We start from the raw sequence: 20,393 nt of genomic DNA, 5'->3' as shown, positions 1-20,393 counted from the left end.
GAAGTTACCAGCACACGCATGTAGAAAAGCATTAACCAATAAAAAGTCACCTTTTGAAGAAACAAGGAACTGCAGATGCTGTTTTACCAAGGAAAGACACAAAGTGCTGGAGTAACTCAGCAGGTCAGACAGCATCTGTGGAGAACGTGGATAGGTGACTCTTCGGGTTGGGACCCTTGTGTCTCAACCTGGAACATCATTTATCCACGTTCTCCAGGGATGCTGTCCGACCCGTTGAATTACTCCAGCACTTTGTGTCATCCCCGACCCAAAACATCACCTATCCATGTTTTTGAGGCACTGGGTCTGTATTCGCTGTAGTTAAGAAGGATGTGGGGGGACCTCATTGAAACTTACCAAATAGTGAGAGGCTTAGATAGAGTAGATGTGGAGAAGCTGCTTCCACTGCTGGGAGAGTCTTGGACCACAGGTAATAACCTCAGAATTAAAGGACATTCTTTTAGAATTGTCGAATTATTTGCCACAGAAGGCTGTGGTAGGCCAAGTCAATGGATATTTTAAAGGCAGAGTTAGATTCTTGATTAGGAAGGGTGTCAGAGGTTATGGGGAGAGGGCTGGAGAATGGGATTAGTTGGAAGAGATAGATGAGCCAGGATTGAATGGTGGAGTAGACTTGATGGGCCGAATGGCCTAATTCTGCTGCTATGACTATCACCATTATTATTTATTCATTTTTTATGTGTATGTATGAGTGTGTGTATACACGCACTAAACATTTTTCTTCTCATTTATTATTATGTTTACAGTGTTTACGTATTCTGTTGTGCTGCTGCAAGTAAGAATTTCATTGTCCTATCTGGGACATGTGGCAATAAAGCACTCTTGATGGCTTATGGACCTGGAACATTGTGCTGGAGTAGGTGGTGGTGGTCAGTATTTCCACTCCCGGAATCGGAGGGAGATCAAGACGGGAAGGCGCAGGGCTATATTTTCAGATTTTCAGTATTTTCAATAACAGCTTGGACCACATGCAGGGGCAGAATGTTGAACTACACCCGGGGGGAAAATGCCCAGGAACAGGGGGCCACTTTCAGATTTAGACCGTTTTGACATACTTTCCATGTGTGACCAAATGTTAGCGTTTTTGAAGGCTCAGGGCCTGTACTCGCTGGAGTTTAGAAGGCTAGGGAGGGGAGGTGGGGGAAGTCTCATTGAAACCCACTTTGAATTCAGTTCATTCCCATCCTATGGTCATTCCAGTGACTCCTCAGATTGAAATTTGACCTGAAATGTAACTTTTGGAAGCGAACCTGCTCTTCGACGCAGAGGAATGAAATGGAAGGCTGAGCACAGTTCCAGCCTCGCTTACCCCCTATATGTTGCTGTGGAACAAAACAGACTAAACACAGCCATGAAACAGAGAGGGCCTTACCTCGATTAAGAATGTTATTTGCTCGGAGTAAGAAGTGGGGACTGCGTGGCTGTACTTCTTGAGGGTTTGCAACGACTCGTTCAGCTTGGTTTCTATTTCATTTCGCAAGTGAGGCAATGATTTCTTGAAAAGACAGATTAAGCCATCAACAGGGTCACTATTTTGAGAGTCTGCCGATTCTGGTGCTCACCACTGCAGTCTACTTCCCAGCTTATTCCACCATCCCTTTCCTCTGAAGGAAGACCAGTACCTACGTATCTATTACAGAGCCTTCTATGGTCACGAGCTAACCCAGAAAGTTTTACATGTCAATACAGTACTTTTGAACAAAGATTCAAAGCAAAACAAAAATTCAGCAGAAACAATACAACCATTGTCGCACGTCAGCAATCTATTGGAACGGAGGGATAAATGCTGTCTAGAACTTAGGGCAGCACGGTGGCGTAGCGGTAGAGTTGCTGCATTACAGCGCCAGAGACCCAGGGTCGATCCTGACTGTGGGTGCTCTCTGTATGGAGTTTGTACGTTCTCCCTGCGATCTGCGTGGGTTTTTCTCCTACATCTTCGATTTCCTCCCACACTCCAAAGACGTAAAGGTTTGTAGGTTAATTGGCTTGATATAAATGTACATTTTTCCCAGTGTGTGTGTACGAGTGTTAATTTGGGGGATCGCTGGTTGGTGCGGACTCAGTGGGCCAAGGGGCCGGTTTCCGTGCTGTATCACTAAATGAAACTCAACTTTGGAGCGTAATACTTACTGTAACTCACCTGTGAACCTGTCTACTTGTTTTAAGATCTCATTTGAAAGATGGCATCTTTGGACAGCAACAATATCTCAGTGCTGACCAAGCAACATCTGCCTGGTTTCTATGTTTAGTTGAGTTTAGAGATACAGCACGGCAACAGGCCCTTTGGCCCACCGAGTCTACGCCGCCCATCGACCACCCGTCCACACTACTTCCACGTTATCTCACTTTCTCATCCACTCCCCACCCACTGGGGCAATTTCCTGAGAACGATTAACATATAAACGTGCCCGTCTTTGGGATGTGGGAGGAAACTGGAGCAGCCGGAGGAAACCCACGTGGTCACAGGGAGAAGATGCAAACTCCATTCAGACAGCACCTGAGCTCGGGGTTTCAGGTTTCCACGTCACAACACCAAAAATATGACTGCCGTTTATCCCGGAGAATTTCCCAAGAGCGCTGGAGTTAAATAAAACCACTTTTATATATCCCAAGGTAGACAAAAATGCTGGAGAGACTCAGCAGGTGAGGCAGCATCTATGGAGCGAACGAAATAGGCAACGTTTCGGGCCGAAACCCTTCTTCAGACTGATGTGTGTGTGGGTGGGGTGGGGGGGGGGGGGGGGGCAGGAAGAATAAAGGAAGAGGAGGAGCCCGTGGGCTGACGGAGAGCTGAGAAGGGGAGGAGAAAGTAAGGACTACCTGAAATTAGAGAAGTCAATGTTCATACCGCTCGGGTGCAAACTGCCCAAGAGAAATATCAGGTGCTGCTCCTCCAATTTACGGTGGTCCTCACTCTGGCCATGGAGGAGGCCCAGGACAGAAAGGTCGGATTCAGAATGCGACGGGGAGTTGAAGTGCTGAGCCCAGGTTGGTTATTGCGAACCGAGCGGAGGTGTTCGACGAAGCGATCGCCAAGCCTATGCTTGGTCTCACCGATGTAGAGCAGCTGACATCTAGAACAGCCGATGCAATAGATGAGGTTGGAGCAGGTGCAGGTGAACCTCTGCCGCACCTGGAAAGACTGCTTGGGTCCTTGAATGGAGTCAAGGGGGGAGGTAAAGCGACAAGTGTAGCATTTCTTGCGGTTGCAAGGGAAAGTGCCCGGATAGGGGGTGGTTCGGTTGGGAAGGGACGAATTGACCAAGGAGTTACGGAGGGAGCGGTCTCTGGAAAGCAGACAGGGGAGGAGATGAAAAGATGTGGCAATTGGTGGGGTCACGTTGGAGGTGGCGAAAATGACGGAGGATTATTTGTTGTATGTGACGGCTGGTAGGGTGGAAGGTGAGGATAAGGGGGACTATGCCCTTGTTACGAGTGGGGGGGGGGGATGGGGAGTGAGAGTAGAGTTACGGGGCATAGAAGAGACCCTGGTGAGAGCCTCATCTATGGTAGAAGAGGGGAACCCCCCATTCCCTGAAAAATGAGGACATCTCCGTTGCCCTGGTGTGGAACACCTCATCCTGGGTGCAGATGTGGCGTAGATGGAGGAATTGGGAGTAGGGGATGGAGTCCCAACAGGAAGCAGGGTGTGAAGAAGTGTAGTCCAAATAGCCAAGGGAGTCAGTGGGTTTATAGTGGATGTCGGTCAGGAGTCTATCACCTGCGATGGAGATAGTGAGGTCAAGAAATGGTAGGGAAATGTCGGAAATGGTCCAGGTGTATTTGAGTGCCGGATGGAAGTTAGTGGTGAAATGGATGAAGTCAGTGAGTTGTGTGTGGGTGCAGGAGGTAGCACCAATGCAGTCGTCGATATAGCGAAGGTAGAGTTCGGGGATAGGGACACGGTACGTCTCGAACAAGGATTGTTCGACGTACCCTACAAAGAGGCACACATAGCTAGGGCCCATGCGCGTTCCCATAGTATTGTATATATAGCCTTGTATTTGTTTATATCCCAAAGTTACTGACAGGCCTCAAGATGAACATTGCTGAATTACTTTAAAATGTAGCTGATCAGCACAACCCCGACATCAATGAAAATGGAGGTTGTTTTTATAAAGTAAAACTTACATTAATGTGGTTGACCAGTTCCTTTGTAAGCCGAATGGCCAAATTTGGGATGCCTGCCTTTCCTTCCTCCAATAGTGGCCTAGTTATTGCAATTGTGAAAAAGAGAATACCTTGGTCAAGGTTGAAACATTGCAAGATGTTGGCAAAATAACAATCAAACAATTTTACATTGCTTGCAGACGGAAAACAAAGCGATGCAAAGTTGATGCAAAGCGAACTTCCAAGGGCGGCACTGTGGCGCAGCTATAGAGTTGCTGCCTTGCAGCGCCAGAGACCCGCCGGGTGTCAGGGATTATGGGGAAAAAGCAGGAGAGTCAGGTTAGGAGAAAGAGATAGATCAGCCATGATTGAATGGCGGAGTAGACTTGATGGGCCGAATGGCCCAATTCTGCTTCTATCACTTCTGACCTCATGAGACCCAAGTTCGACCACAACTACAGGTGCTTTTCTGTACGGAGTTTGTACGTTCTCCCCGTGACCTGCATGGGTTTCCTCCCACACTCCAAAGACATGTACAGATTTGTAGGTTAATTGGCTTGGTATAAATGTAAATTGTCCCTAGTGTGTGCAGGACAGTGTTAATATGCAAGGATCGCTGGTCAGTGCTGACACGGTGGGCCGAGGGCCTTTTTCCTCACTGTATCCCTTACTAAACCAAACTTGGGTGTGAAATTTGACTCAATGGCACATGTTGTCCTGGGTCTGCAAGGTGACTATTTGGTGCAAGCTTGATATGAAGGGCGTTTGCACATGTAAATGGGAAGTGCTAAGCATGTTAGGTGTCTACCATTTATACGCTCTGCCATCTACACTTCACTTAATGGAAAACAAGCCTTCACCATTTACCAAAATTGTTCGTGGTCTTCAAAAAATGCCTTTTCCTTTGCGATTGCATCCACCAGTGTTATATTTTCATTGATGTCGTTCTGGCCACGACACTTAACGATCATGTAACCCTTTGCCAGCTTTACTGTCAGGTTCTTCACAATGTCAACTACGTTCTTCTCTGTTCCTTTGTCCACCAGGTCAGGTTTGGTCAAAATACCTTCAAATTTAAAAGAAAACAAAGGGAAAGATAATGGAATTAATTTGCTGGCAATTAAAATTATAAGGAAGTTGGAATGGAACTATATTTGTCACATGTACCGAGGTACAGTGAAATTCATTTTTGTGTACGGTTCAGTACAACATAAGCATGGTGGCACATCTGCTGCCTTACAGCACCAGAGATCTGGATTTGATCGTGACTACGTCTGCTGTCGGTATGAAGTTTTTAATGTTCTCCCGTGACCGCGTGGATTTTCTCAGAGACCTTCGGTTTCCTCCCACACCCCAAAGACGTACAGATTTGTTGGTTAATTGGCTTGGTATAAATGTAAATTGTCCCTAGTGTGTGTAGGATAGTGTCAATATGCAGGGATCGCTGGTCGGTCCGGACTCAGTGGGCCGCAGGGCCTATTACCATGCTGTATCTCTAGACTAAATTAAAAGAGACAAGGAGAACATAGTGGGGATCATTGATGGTAGATGCCGGGGATGAACACTGTGAGAAATAGGGAACCATCTTAGTTAATGTTGTTCCTTCCAGGTTGGGTCTGTCTCATTGTACTCTCAAGGTCTGTGTTAAACAGTACAGCTTGTTCCATGCGTGGAAAGGAACTGCAGATGCTGGTTTCTACCAGACATAGGCACAAAGTGCTGAGATAACACAGTGGTAGACAGAAATGCTGGAGTAACTCAGCGGGCGAGGCAGCAACCATGGAGCGAAGGAAATAGGCAAAGTTTCGGGTTGAGACCCTTCTTCAGACTGATGTGAGGGTGGGGGGCAGCGGGAAGAAGAAAGGAAGAGGTGGAGACAGTGGGCTGAGGGAGAGCTGAGAAGGGGAGGTGAAAGTAGGGACTACCTGAAATTAGAGAAGTCAATGTTCATACCGCTGGAGTGCAAACTTCCCAAGCGAAATATGAGGTGCTGCTCCTCCAATTTACAGTGGTCCTCACTCTGGCCATGGAGGAGGACCAGGACAAAAAGGGCAGATTCGGAATGGGAGGGGGAGTTGAAGTTCTGTGCCACTGGGAGATCAGGTTGGTTATTGCAAACTGAGCGGAGGTGGTGGGCGAAGCCTACGCTTGATCTCACAGAGCAGCTGACATCTAGAGCAGAGGATGCAATAGATGAGGTTTGAGGAGGTGCAGGTGAACCTCTGCCGCACCTGAAAAGACTGCTTGGGTCCTTGAATGGAGTCAAGGGAGGAGGTAAAGCGACAAGTGTAGCATTTCCTGCGGTTGCAAGAAGAAGTGCCAGGAGAGGGGATGGTTCGTGTGGGAAGGGACGAATTGACCAGGGAGTTACAGAGGGTGCAGTCTCTGCGGAAAGCAGACAGGGAGGAGATGGGAAGATGTGGCAAGTGGTGGGATCAAGTAACTCAGTGTGTCAGGCAGCATCTCTGGAGAAAATGGATGGGTGACGTTTCGGATTGGAACCCTTCTTCAGACTATGCTGCATTATCTAGCGCAGTCTTTAACTGATTCCAGATCACAAACATGCCGTGTTAATGTGCGTGAATAGTGTTAAAGTGCGGGGATCGCTGTTCTGCGTGGACTTGGTGGGCCGAAGGGCCTGTTTCTGCGCTGTATCTCTAAACTTAAAAGATACATTTTAGATTATCATATTAGAGATAGTACAAGTGTATAGCTGTAGTACACAGACATTATCGGAGTAAATTAATAGTTTGTAATGTGTTTAACCCTCGAGCTTATAGACGTGGGAAGTATGATGGTAAAAATGGGCAACGTATGGTACCTAAGGATGTTAGTGAGGCAGTAAATAGATTTATCACGGTGTTTAGGTTCCACAGCACAGCTAGTTTAGTTAAATTAAACATTGGGGGGTACGCTAAGTTGAGGGCAATATGGTTGTGTAGGAGAACTGCAGATGCTGGTTTACACCGAAGATAGACACAGATACTTGAGTAACTCAGCAGGACAGGCAGCATCTGTGGGGAGAAGGAATGACATTTCAGCTCGAGACCCTTCTTCAGAGTCAGGGGAGAGGGAGTTACAGAGATAAGGAAGTGTAAAAGATCAAAAGAGATGCAGATCAAGTGAAATGTTGAAAGATCGTTGTTACCTACGTGAAGGTGACAACAAAACAAATAGAGACACAAAGTAATCAGAGGGACAGTCAGACTGGTCAGAGAACTGGGAAGGGTGAGGGAAGGAGAGAGAGGGAAAGGAACGGTTACTTAAAGTTAGTGAAGTCTAAATTCATACTGCTGGGGTGAAAGCTGCCCAAAGGAAATATGAGCCTTTGATCCTCCAATTTGTGCTGGGCCTCACTCCGACAATGAGGAGGCCCAGGACAGAAAGGTCGGATTGGGAATGGGAGGGGGAGTAAAAGTGTTAGCAACCGGGAGATCAGGTAGGTTTAGGCAGACTGAGCGGATATGTTCAAGAAACAAATGCCAAGCCTGTGCTTGGTCTCACCGATATATAGGAGTCCACACCTGGAACAGCAGATACAGTAGATGAGGTTGGAGGCGGTGGAAGTGAACCTCTGCCTCATTTGAAAAGACTAACCAGCACAAATTGGAGGAACAGCACCTCATATTTCTCAGCTGGGCCCTAAGTAAAGCCAGATTCAGGAGACGGGAATAACACAAAATTCCCTCCTACAACAGAGTCCAAAGATTGACCTTGAGGAGAGCAGGAATGGAGAGCAAAAGTTTGAAGCAACTATCACAAGGTGGTTTGTGGTTGACATACAAGTTGAAGGAGAAGTTAGATGAATACACAAGAGAAAGAAGTAGAAGCCTTTATTTTATTTAATCCTAAATTTAACGCAATAGAAAGGAAGGACATTAGCTTAGACAATGTGGAATCGATATGGGTAGAGCTGCGAAACACTAAGGGGCAGAAAACGCTAGTGGGAGTTGTGTGCAGGCCACCTAACAGTAATAGTGGATTTGAGGATGGCATCAAACAGGAAATTAGAAATGCATGCAACAAAGGTAAAACAGTTATAATGGGTGACTTCAATCTACATAGATTGGGTGAATCAAATGGGCAGGGATGCTGAGGAAGAGGATTTCTTGGAATGTATGCAGGATAGTTTTCTAAACCAACATGTAGAGGAACCAACGAGAGAGCAGGCTATTCTGGACTGGGTATTGAGTAATGAGGAAGGGTTAGTTAGCAGTCTTGTTGTGCGTGGCCCCTTGGGCAAGAGTGACCATAATATGGAGGTTGAGGGGGGATCTTATACAAACTTAAGGGGTTGGACAGGCTAGATGCAGGAAGATTTTTCCCAATGTTGGGGAAGTCCAGAACAAGGGGTCACAGTTTAAGGATAAGGGGGAAGTCTTTTAGGACCGAGATGAGAAAAACATTTGAATCTCTGGAATTTTCTGCCACAGAAGGTAGTTGAGGCCAGTTCATTGACTATATTTAAGAGGGAGTTAGATGTGGCCCTTGTGGCTAAAGGCATCAGGGGTATGGAGAGAAGGCAGGCACGGGATACTAAGTTGGATGATCAGCCATGATCATATTGAATGGCGGTGCAGGCTCGAAGGGCCAAATGTCCTACTCCTGCACCTATTTTCTATGTTTCTATGTTTAGGGATAGTGCAAGGGAGATGCTGCTGAGGCCTACTCAAAATATGAAGCCTACTGCAGGCCATTGTGCCTGTGTTGGGTACCTGGGTGAAGGGGGAGTGGAGTGAGGAAGGGTATGCAATTACCCAAAGTTCTGCCTCCAGAAGGGTCCACTTCCTGTGCCATTTTCAGTGCTTCTGTGGTTGCTATGTCGACGTTACAAGGCACGACCACAAGGTTAATTGTCTCTTGTTTCTGAATAAACAATCTAATGAGTTTCTTAATCTGGAATAAAGCAGACCACAGAGTTATAGAACCATGAAGATGTTGACATCTACACATTGTAAAGGCACAAGCACTTCAGGCACAAGTGCAATGGACAACAAAACTATTGTCATTTTGCTTTTACAGAGCATTACATTTAACTTTTGCCAAACTCAATGCAGTGGCAGCTTTAATGCTGCTTGATGTATTTATACAGATGTATAATCAGATGTATAATGCGGCCATGGTGGCACAGCGGTAGAGTTGCTGCCTTGCAGCTCTTGCAGTGCCGGAGACCCGGGTTCGATCCAGACTACGGGGTGCTGTTTGTACGGAGTTTGTACGTTCTCCCCGTGACCATGTGGGTTTTCTCCGAGATCTTCAGTTTCTTCCCATGATAATTGCTCGTTTCTAAGCTTCCCCCCCAGTCTAGTTTCAATAAAACCATTGAATCGAGCACTTGAAACAACTAAATTTTATTTTACCAAAAGCGCGTCACAGATCACACACTGCACCTATCCCACCGCGGGTTCGATCCTCGCGTCTGCCTGTTCAAGCCCTCTCGGCCTCGTGCAGACAGAGCACTCCAGAAGTTCACGCAGTCCCGAGCGCTCCTCCAGAAGATCGACGCTGAGCCTCGTGATCGCAGACTTTTATATGTCTCAGGACCTCAAGCGTCCAAACCACATGGGGGTGGTCTCTCAATAACCGAATTACAGAAATCGATTAACCCCATACATAACAGGCATTTCCCTAACCCAACGATACAACAGTTCAATACATTGTATTCACAATGGACCTCGAGAGGAAGTCAACATGTTGTGTTTCACAGAGACATGGCTCACCCTCAGCTCCCCAGACTCAGCGGTCCAGCCTGAAGGGTTCTCCATCCACTGTATAGACCGTACAGAGGCATCTGGGAAAGGGAGAGGAGGGGGCGTCTGTCTCATGGTCAACTCTGCGTGGTGCTCAGACGTGGCAGTCCTGTCCAACTCCTGCTCTCCACACCTCGAACATCTGGCAGTGAAGTGCCGCCCCTTCTACCTTCTGAGGGAATTCACCTCCATCATATTGACATCCCACCCCAGGCAGACGTCCGTCTGGCACTGGAGGAGCTGCACTCCGTGGTCAACAAACACCAGACGTCTTACCCCGACGAGTTTACCACCATAGCTGGGGACTTCAATAAAGCAAGTCCCTAACTTCCACCAACTCCCTCGACCACTGCTACACCACCATCAAGAATGCCTATCGCTCCATTCCTCGCTCTCACTTTGGTAAATCCGACCATATGTGCTGCTTCTTCCTGCCTACAGGCAGAAATTAGAGAGCACACCCCCGGAGGTGAGGACTGTACAGAGCTGGTCGGGGGGGGGGGGGGGGGGGGGGGGGGGGCAGAGGAACAAATCCAGGACTGTTTGGAGTCTGTAGACTGGGCAATGTTCAGGGACTCGGCAACGGACCTGAATGAATAAGCCACAGTCGTTACAGACTTAATTATGAAGTGTGTGGAGGACTGCATCCCTACAAAAACCTTCCGAGTGTTTCCCATTCAGAAACCTTGGATGAACTTTGAGATCCGCACTCTCGTGAAGACCAGACACCGGGCATTCATGTCTGATGATACAGTGGTCTATAAAAGGTCAAGATACAACCTTGGTAAGGCCATCAAAAAGGCCAAAAGGGACTTCTGCTCCAAGCTGGAGGATGAGACAGATGTTCGGCAACTGTGGCGATGCCTGAATGCAATCACCTCCTACAAGGCGAAATCAGGAGGCAGCTCAAATGTCGGCGAAACATCACTCCCTGACGAGCTCAATGCGTTTAACGCACACTTTGATAGGGAGAACACTGATGTTCCTTCTCGAGCCCCCATTCGCTGTGATGGTATTTCAGTCACAGTCAGAGGCCTGCGTCAGAAGATCCTACAGGGGGGTGAACACTCGAAAAGCGGCTGGACCTGATGGTACTGGCTTGTGTTCTAATAACCTGTGCGGACCAACTGGCTGGAGTTTTAACGGACATTTTCAACCTCTCACTTCTGAGGACCGAGGTTCCCACCTGCTTTAAAAGGGCATCAATTATACCGGTGCCCAAGAAGAGCAAGGTGACGTGCCTCAATGACTATCGACCAGTGGTACTAACATCGGTGGTGATGAAGTGCTTCGAGAGGTTGATCATGGCACAAATCACCTCCTACCTCGATAAAAACCTGGACCCACTGCAGTTCGTTTACCACCACAATAGATCAATGGTGGATGCGATCTCGCTGTCTCTCCACTCCGCTCTGGATCACTTGGACAACAAAAACTCATATGTCAGGCTGTTATTCATTGATTATAGCTCGGCATTTAATACAATCATCCCCTCCAAGCTGGTTATCAAACTCTCAGAACTGGGTCTCTGCGCATCCCTCTGCAATTGGATCCTTGACTTCCTCATTCACAGACCTCAGACTGTTCGAATTGGTGGAAAAGTGTCAGCCTCGATAACAATCAGCACGATAGCACCTCAAGGCAGCGTGCTCAGCCCCCTGCTGTATTCACTCTATACTCATGACTGCGTAGCCGATCATAGTGCGAACTCTATTATCAAGTTCGCTGACGACACCACTGTTGTGGGACGTATCACTGATGGGGACGAGTCAGAGTATAGAAGTGAGATCAATCGACTGACCAATTGGTGCCAGCACATCAACGCCTCTACTTCCTGAGAAGATTACGCAGAGTCGGTATGTCAAGGAGGACTCTCTCTAACTTCTACAGGTGCACAGTAGAGAGCATGCTGACCGGTTGCATCGTGGTTTGGTTCGGCAGCTTGAGTGCCCAGGAGCGGAAAAGACTACAAAAAGTAGTAAACACTGCCCAGTCCATCATCGACTCTGACCTCCCTACCATCGAGGGGATCTATCACAGTCGCTGCCTCAAAAGGTACAGGAGCCTGAAGACTGCAACGTCCAGGTTCAGAAACAGCTTCTTCCCCACAGCCATCAGGCTATTGAACTCAACTCAAACAAAACTCTGAACATTAATCGCCCATTATCTGTTTATTTGCACTTTATCTGTTTTATTTATTGATGTGTGTATATATTTATACAATGGTATATGGACACACTGATCTGTTCTGTATTTATGCATTCTATATTCTGTTGTGCTGAAGCAAAGCAAGAATTTCATTGTCCTATCTGGGACACATGACAATAAACACTCTTGAATCTTGTACTTGGAAACATTTACACTGATTTACAGAAAACCCAGACAAGGCTCAACACCTCATCCAATCAACACTTGGCAAAGTCAGATTCTGCATCATTATTTACAACTATTTACAAGGTGTATGTCTGGTTTGCAGCCATCCAGTCCATTCTATGCATTTTGCACCAGATTGACAGGGTTTGCAGAGACTCCCATTCTTTGCTTGCAAATTGTATCTAAGCTACTAGTGGCGGCGCGGCTCTGGCTGCAGCGGCTCTCCGGCAGTCCTGTTTGTTTTGTGTTTTTTGTGTTATTGTGTTTTGGGGGGGGGGGGGTTGAAACGGGGCTTGCTGTCTCTCCCTGCGGGGGAATGCAACTTTTTTGTCGTATTCCCCTTCTCTGCCTCCGTCTGCGCTGAGGCCTAATGGCGGAGCTGGCGACCTCGAGGCTCAGGAGGCAGAGCCCGCCAGGACTCGCACTGGGCTCGCTCCCGTGAGGACGGCCCGGCTCGGGGCTGGAACAGTGCTTTCGTGAGGGGCTGTGACGCTCCCGGGAGGGCGGCCTGGCCCGAGGAAGGAACGGTGCTCCCGTCGGAGTGGCCGAGCTCGGGGAGGTACAGCGTTCCCAGCCCAAGGGAGGAGCGGCGCCCATGTCGGGGCGGCCCAGCCCGAGGGAGGAGCGGCGCCCATGACGGGGCGGCCCAGCCCGAGGGAGGAGCGGCGCCCATGTCGGGGCGGCCCAGCCTGAGGGAGGAGCGGCGCCCATGTCGGGGCGGCCTGGCGCGAGGCTGAGACGGTAACGGTACTCACGTGAGGGCGATCCAGCTCGGGGCTGGAACGGTGCTCCGGTGGCTGGGACGGTGTTCTGGCGGCGGTGGCCTGAGTCCGGGGTTCGGCCGCGGGCCAGCGGCTGTGTCAGCAGGACTGGTGGGCGGCAGCTTCGACCACCCCGGGCCGCGGTGTTTGAGCCGCGGGACAGTTGTAACATCGCCCGGGAGGTATCGCCTCAGCGCAGAGGGAGAAGAGGAGGGAAGAGACTGGAGATCTAAGACTTTTGCCTCCATCACAGTGAGGAGATGCTGGGTGGACTCACTGTGGTGGATGTTAATATGTGTTTATTGTTGTTTTTTATTGTATTGTATGTATGTATGACTGCTTCAATTTTGTTCAGACTTCGGTCTGAATGACAATAAAGGCTATCTAATCTAAGCTACAGACACTCTGGCACCTCTTTGCAGCGTGTCCCTGCTCTGTAGAGAGTAATTCCAATTTGACCAAATCTCCCAGCAACCCTGAAACTTAACTCCATTTTGAAGTCCTAGCTGGTCCAATCTAGCCAGGATTAACATTCCTTCCTTTTATCATAATGATAACCCATCATTAATGATAACCAAAGTGGCTCAATAATCAGCTAACCAGATATACAGAAGTCGCATCCCATCTATCAGTAACACAAGATGATGATGTTTCTTCTCAGAATCTTGTAAAGCGTCCCGAGTTTTCATGGGCATAACTTGACAAGTTCTGTCTGAGGAGCCTTCACCTCCCGAGTTTTTCTTGGCGCGAATTCCCTCCATCTGTGTTGCTGCCCAGTCTTCCATCACGTTACACAGTCGAACCTAAACCCTAGAAAATCCTAAGAAGCTTGGGACAAAGCAGGTTACCATCATGCACTCATACTTTCCCACACATTCACTATTTCTATTTCACTTGAACCTATTATTTTTCTATTACTATTGCTCTATTATCCCTAATCCTATCTGTTCCATAACATATTCTTTAGTATTCTAGGATCGACACTAAATAGCCTTCTTCATACTCACATGGTGTTATACTATGTACTAGACTAAGTGGGACCCGTTGGATCCCATGTTCACACGGGAGGGCTGGTCCTCCAACGCAATATTCCACCTTTCCACCAATTCCAATATTGGTGGCCAGTGGGGGGAGGGCTTTCTGGAGTGCTAGTATGGGTGTTGTGGGCTAAAGGGACTGGTTTATAGAGGGCTAGTATGGACATTGTGGGCCGAATGGATTCTTGGGCTGGCAGCTCAGTCATTCAGGCCTGGTGGGCTGGCAGCTCAGTCACGCAGGCCTGGTGGGCTGGCAGCTCAGTCACGCAGGCCTGGTGGGCTGGCAGCTCAGTCACGCAGGCCTGGTGGGTTGGCAGCTCAGTCACGCAGGCTTTGTGAGAGACTACACTGAACTCCCCTCCATGGACACAATCTACACACAGCGCTGTCAAAAAAGAGCAGAGAGAATCATTAGAGACACACTACATCCAGCTCACTCCCTGCTCAAACACAAAAACTGCACATACAACCTCAGGCACAGACGAGCGGACAGTATCGCCACAAATAGAACACGCTTTTTTAAGAGCTTCTTCCCTGCAACAGTGAGACTCTTGGCCAAAACAAAACAAAATGAACTGATGTCCTGATATAGGGTTTGTGCAAGTTACAATGCTGTATGTGTCTTCTGTGTGTCTTTTTAATTTTTTTTAAAATTTTTAAATTTTTAATTTTAATTTTTAACTTGACTTGACTTGACTCTCTGAATAGCCGCACAAGAGTTCCTATGTGTGTAAACACAAATGGCAAATAAAGTTTTTGACCTTTTTGACCTTTGACCTTTGACTCTGTGATAAAGAAGGGACTGTTTGGAGAATCAATTTTAGACATTTTTCATCTCTTTCTGCAGATCACAGCAATGAAGGAGGGAAGTCTATCCTGACCTGGACAGGGAGCCAATGAAGGGAGGGAGAAAAATACTGGGGTGAAGTTTAATACTTGCAGGAAGAATACTTACTAATGGGCCGAAGGGATTCCTCCTGGGCTAGTACAGGTCAGATGGGCCGAAGTGAATCTTTTTTAAAAAAAAAGTGAAATCTCAGTGAAAGGCACTTTTTCTGGACTTCCTGCTTGGCACAGGCCTTTTAGGACAAAATGCTCCTCCTAGTCTAATACGGGCATTTTGGGCAAAAGGGACTGGTTTCTCGGCTAATAGGGGCCTTATAGGCTGAAATGAGTGGTTTCAGGCAGGCCAAATAACTCATTTCATTTCATTTCCATTTCAATTTCAAGCACAGGGCAGGCCAAACAACTCATTTAATTTCCATTTCAAGTACAGGGCAGGTCAAACAACTAATTTCATTTCCATTTCAATTTCCAGCACAGGGCAGGCCAAACAACTCATTTCATTTTCATTTCATTTCCATTTCCATTTCCATTGCGGTTTCAAGCACAAGACAGGCCAAACAACTCATTGCATTTTCATTTCATTTCAATTTCCATTGCATTTTCAAGCACAGGACAAGCCAAACAGCTAACTGCATTTTCATTTCATTTCCATTGAAGTTTCAAGCACAGGGCAGGCCAAACAGCTCATTGCATTTTCTTTTCATTTCATTTCCATTGCAGTTTCAAGCACAGTGCAGGCGAAACAGCTCATTGCATGTTCATTTCATTTCCATTTTCATTGCAGTTTCAAGCGCAGGGCAGGCCAAACAGCTCATTGCATGCTCATTTCATTTCCATTTCCATTGCAGTTTCAAGCACAGGGCAGGCCAAACAGCTCATTGCATGTTCATTTCATTTCCATTTTCATTGCAGTTTCAAGCGCAGGGCAGGCCAAACAGTTCATTGCATGTTCATTTAATTTCCATTTCCATTGCAGTTTCAAGCACAGGGCAGGCCAAACAGTAAGTAAGTTTTATTTATATAGCACGTTTTAAGTCAACTCGCATTGACGCCAAAGTGCTTTACATAAAATAAATAATAAGTTTCCATACAAACCATAGGAAAAGGTTTAAAAAACTTTTTTAAATGGACACAACACATTATAGAGTTCAACACAAACGTCCCCCCACAGCAGAATCAAAAATTTCCACTGCCTCTCCGACCAGGTAGGGGACTAAGTAATAAAGTTTCCCCCTTCCCCACCCCCACCCACCACATAAAAGACCTCCAACTAACATTTTTCAACAGGACTTAAAATAAAAAAAATTTAAAAGGTGAAGAGACGGACTGCGGGCAGGCTGCCATACACAGACGGCGCCCACTCCTGCACATCTGCCATCAAGCAGCTCATTGCATTTTCATTTCTTCCATTTCCATTGCACTTTCAACCACAGGGCAGGCCAAACAGCTCATTGCATTTTAATTTCATTTCCATTGCAGTTTCAAGCACAGGGCAGGCCAAACAACTCATTGCACTTTCATTTAGGGCTAACAAATCATTCATTGCAAAGTACACTGCAGACTCACAATTCAGTTGATTGACAGTTTAGAATCACACTTGTGGCCTCTTCCTCATGATCTTCCAGAGTGACCGACCCACGTCCAGGCATCCGGGGTTTTATAGTCCTGCCCTCCCCGGAAGGGGCGTTACTTTCATCATGGTGATTGACTGGCGAGAGGACCAATCAGCTGATCTCAAGGTTTTTTTAAACACTCAAAACTTTTTTATTTTTCATCGATCAGAAAATTCCCCAGGGCTGCCTCAGCGGATGAGGACTCTGCATAAGATGGCCAAAAATCATAGCGATATAGGCTAGCGTTTTTTCTAAAATCAATATACAGCGCAGCCCGGAAGTGGTCAAGTTGAGACTTATTTATATAGATATCTGGTGACAGGTAATCATATAAATTTCAGCTGTGTTTGGTCCAGATCCCCCAACAGGCGTGACTTTAATTTGAAGCAAACCATGATAAATGTTCCAATTTAACCAAATTCAGTCTCAGCCTTCAATTTACTATTTCAAATTTCAATGCCCATTTAATCTTTCTCATTCCACAGCTTTGTAGCGAATAATACAATTCCATTCCAATTCCTGTAGAATTCCCAGTTGTTCAAATTTAAACATTCAATTTCCTTTACTATTAATTTTATCCAAAGTCCCGGGCAGATGGGGCTCGTCAGCCTGGGAAGGCAGTCCATCTAGTAGAGGGAAAACTCCTAGATAAAACCACCACTGCCTTGTGGTCAAATTTAGCCATGGAAAAGGCTCCTGGAGTAAACCTCAAGAAAATCCGGAGTCGGAGCCCCTAAGGCAGTTCGTTGTTGTCTACAACCTCGCTCTGGCAGCTCCTGAGACATCGCTGGTGCCAAACTGTAACGGCCCTGCTGCTTCTTTGGCACGATCCGTGTGTGGACGCACCGCCGACAGACAAGAAGCTGAAGCCAAAGAACGGAATGGAAACGAGGCCGAAACGGCAATGCACCGAAAGAGTCCGAAGACGAAACGCCTCCTAAATGAAATGATGGGACGCCTAAATGCAAACTAACCGAAAGAGCAGGACGCCTAAAAGCCAACGAACTGAAAGGCTGCATCGCTTAAAAGCAAACTTACCGAATGGCCGCTCTGTTGAAACGCCACCTACCCGAAAGGCGGCGTCGCCTACAGGCCAAAGGACCGACTGCCGCTCAACAGAAAGTCCAATAACGGGGGGGCCGGGACTTGTCAGCGATTGGTCCAGACCCCCCGCGTCAATCACATCACTGTGAAGGCATGAACATTGTCCCAAACCTCCGCTCCACCCGACCCGCAGCCCGCGGAGGGTGGCCATGGGAGAGTGGGGGCTGTCCCGAGCGATGCACACCTTTGGTTGCTTTCAACTTGGTGCTTGGGTTCAGATTGCCCAGTCACCTATGGCTTGTGTGGGAAAATGAACCCCACGCTCCCATCTCCCTCTTCTCTCTCCTCTCTTCCCTCTCTCCCCCTCTCTCTCGTCCCTTCTCTCTCTCCACCCTCCTCTCTCTTCCCCTCCTCTCTCTTCCCCTCCTCTCTTCCCCTCCTCTCTTCCCTTCTTCTCTCCCCTCTACTCTCTCCCCCTCTCTCTCCACTCTCTCTCCACTCTTCTCCTTTTTCTTCTCCTCCTCTCTCTTCCCCTCCTCCCCCCCCCCTCTCTCCCTTCTCTATCCCTCCTCTCTCTCCCCCTTCACCCGCTCCCTCTCCCCTTCTCTCTCTCCTCCATCTCCACAGTCACTGACCGCGATGCACCGCCATCGGACCCTAACCTCCGCACCAGGGTGATTCCCCTCCCCGACACCCGGACTTTGACACCCACACCCACACCATGTTCCCGAATGTAAGAACGATTTATACATGTAATACATGATATACACCAGTTAATTAAACATGTATAAATGTATATCATGTATTACATGTATAAATCGTTCTTACATTCGGGAACATGGTTAGCCGGGCTGCGGGTCGGGAGGTTTGGGACAATGTTCATGTGTTCACAGTGATGTGATTGACGCGGGGGTCTGGACCAATCACTGACAAGTCCCGCTCCCCAGCAACGTCAAGTCCGTTATTGGACTTTTCTGTTGAGCAGCAGTCAGTACTTTGTCCTGTAGGCGACGCCGCATTTCGGGTAGGTGGCGTTTCGACAGAGCGGCCATTCGGTAAGTTTGCTTTTAGGCGACGCAGACTTTTGGTTCGTTGGCTTTTAGTCGTCCCGCCCTTTCGGTTAGTTTGAATTTAGGCGTCCCTTCCTTTCGGTTAGGAGGCGTTTCATTGTTAAAAAAAGGCGAGCAAACAATTGGGCAGCAGCCACCCGACAACCAAAATTCATTTTGTGAACACAAACTTGTTAAAAAGGCAAGGCAAACAATTGGGCAGCAGCCACCTTACAGCCGCATCGAGGGGACGCACCGTGGAGTAGACGTGCGTTCAGTGTTATTAGCAGCTCAGAGAGCCGTGATCCTCTCGCTTCCTGGGTCTGGCAGAGAATGAGTGAGGGACTACACTTCCGGGTTTTATAGTCCCGCCCTCCTGCCGCCAGTTGGGGCAGCAGAGAGAATGGGGATTTTTTTTTAAACATTAATATCTCTCTGAATTTTTATCGATGGGAAAAATCCTCCGGAGGGGGGCTCTGAGCGAGGTGGCCAAAAATGACGGCCGTAGGTGGCGGCGTTCTCTCGGAAATCACATCACAGCGAGCCAAAAGCGGTCAAGATCAGACTTTTAATAATATAGATAGATGTCCGGACCAATCCATCCATATTCTCCCCTTATCTCACCCACTGAAAGGCTATTTGTTTTATCCCAGTACTTCAAGAAGGATTATTTTACTCTTTCACTACTGGAATCCCTAATTAATTTTGGCACCCGTATCGATGAAGTCTTCTTTCTAGCTCCTTGGTTTCCCCTATTGTCCTCCACCCGTGGGGCAATCCTAGGAGAAAGAAGATCTCTTCCTGATGTTTCTATGTCAGATTTAAATTTAGGGGAAGGAGCCGAAGTTAACGTTGACTCCTCCCGTGTGCCCCGCTTGCAAGCTGTGCACGGTTCCTCTGAATTGGGAACATGAGAGTTGTGTGAGGGACACTGTGGCTCCATATCTACTCCGAAGAATTCTGCACAACCTGGCATATAATAATATCGCTCCCTTCAAGATGTGCAGACCCTTTCTCATTCTTACAGAATTTACCCTATTAATTTCCCTCGGCACCTTCCCTTTAAGAGCTGTCTCAGCAGTCTCCCTTCCGAAAGATGGCATTCTCTCCTCCCGCTCCTGCTGTTTGGCTTGCTAATTCTCCTTGGTCCCCGCTCTGAAATGTCCTGAGAAGGATCAGTTCTATGGTTTTCTCCTTTCCCAATTTACAAGCCCCATTCTTAGGGTGGACAGTAATACAATTTATTTATTTATTTTTCTTTTAGTGAAGAATATTTTCCACATCTCATTAACTCATTTACTTCTTACTATTCCCATATTTTTTAACGATTGTCTCTACATAGTTTATCCCGATTAAAGACTTAATTCCGCTCAACGGCCAAAGTTGGTCTTTGGAAATTGCATTTAATTTCCCCGATAATCCCCTCAGTCTATCTACGCTTCATTTGGAAGCTCCCCGCAAATTATCCTTATCCGGTTTTCCAATCTGTTTGATCGCTCCTTCTCAGAGACATTCCCCATCTCGGAACAATGGACAAAACACAAATTTCAAAATAAAGGTTCCAGACACTAACACCTCTTTTTCTCACTACTCCTCCCAGACTCCAAGGTCAATGGAATCTCTCCCACACAATGGTCAACGATCTTTCAGATTCACACCTACTCCAGCAATCGCCTCCTTTCAACTATCTCCGAATCACTCCTGTTTAATTATTCAAACCACTCGATCCTATTCAGTCTCCAAACTCTCTTATCAGTTAAATCACAATCGCTGCATTAAATACCAACTT

General features: G+C 47.3%; 2 protein-coding genes and 1 long non-coding RNA gene across 3 annotated transcripts in view; 1 reads left to right on the top strand and 2 right to left on the bottom strand.

Moving 5' to 3' along the window:
* LOC116980360 (interferon-induced GTP-binding protein Mx3-like) overlaps positions 1–20,393 on the bottom strand; it is a 281,647-nt gene that overhangs the window by 22,658 nt on the left and 238,596 nt on the right. Inside the window, exons 9-12 of the mRNA XM_033032513.1 lie at positions 8,889–9,027; positions 4,999–5,197; positions 4,153–4,231; positions 1,394–1,516 (exon numbers count right to left, since the gene is read on the bottom strand). Of these exons, the coding sequence (XP_032888404.1) occupies positions 1,394–1,516; positions 4,153–4,231; positions 4,999–5,197; positions 8,889–9,027 (540 nt within the window). The remainder of the gene's footprint in view (positions 1–1,393; positions 1,517–4,152; positions 4,232–4,998; positions 5,198–8,888; positions 9,028–20,393) is intronic.
* Positions 1–20,393, bottom strand: part of LOC116980363 (interferon-induced GTP-binding protein Mx3-like) — a 445,599-nt gene that overhangs the window by 201,341 nt on the left and 223,865 nt on the right. The gene's annotated exons all lie outside the window — the stretch shown is intronic.
* LOC116980368 lies at positions 2,520–7,323 on the top strand. The gene is made up of 3 exons (XR_004413945.1): positions 2,520–2,529; positions 2,963–2,966; positions 7,290–7,323. It is a non-coding gene; the product is annotated as an uncharacterized LOC116980368 (long non-coding RNA).

The sequence above is a fragment of the Amblyraja radiata genome, chromosome 14, assembly GCF_010909765.2.
Source record: "Amblyraja radiata isolate CabotCenter1 chromosome 14, sAmbRad1.1.pri, whole genome shotgun sequence".
NCBI classification, from domain to species: Eukaryota; Metazoa; Chordata; class Chondrichthyes; order Rajiformes; family Rajidae; genus Amblyraja; species Amblyraja radiata.
Note: the sequence above shows the minus strand (reverse complement) of the source record. Positions and strands in the feature narration are given on the sequence as shown.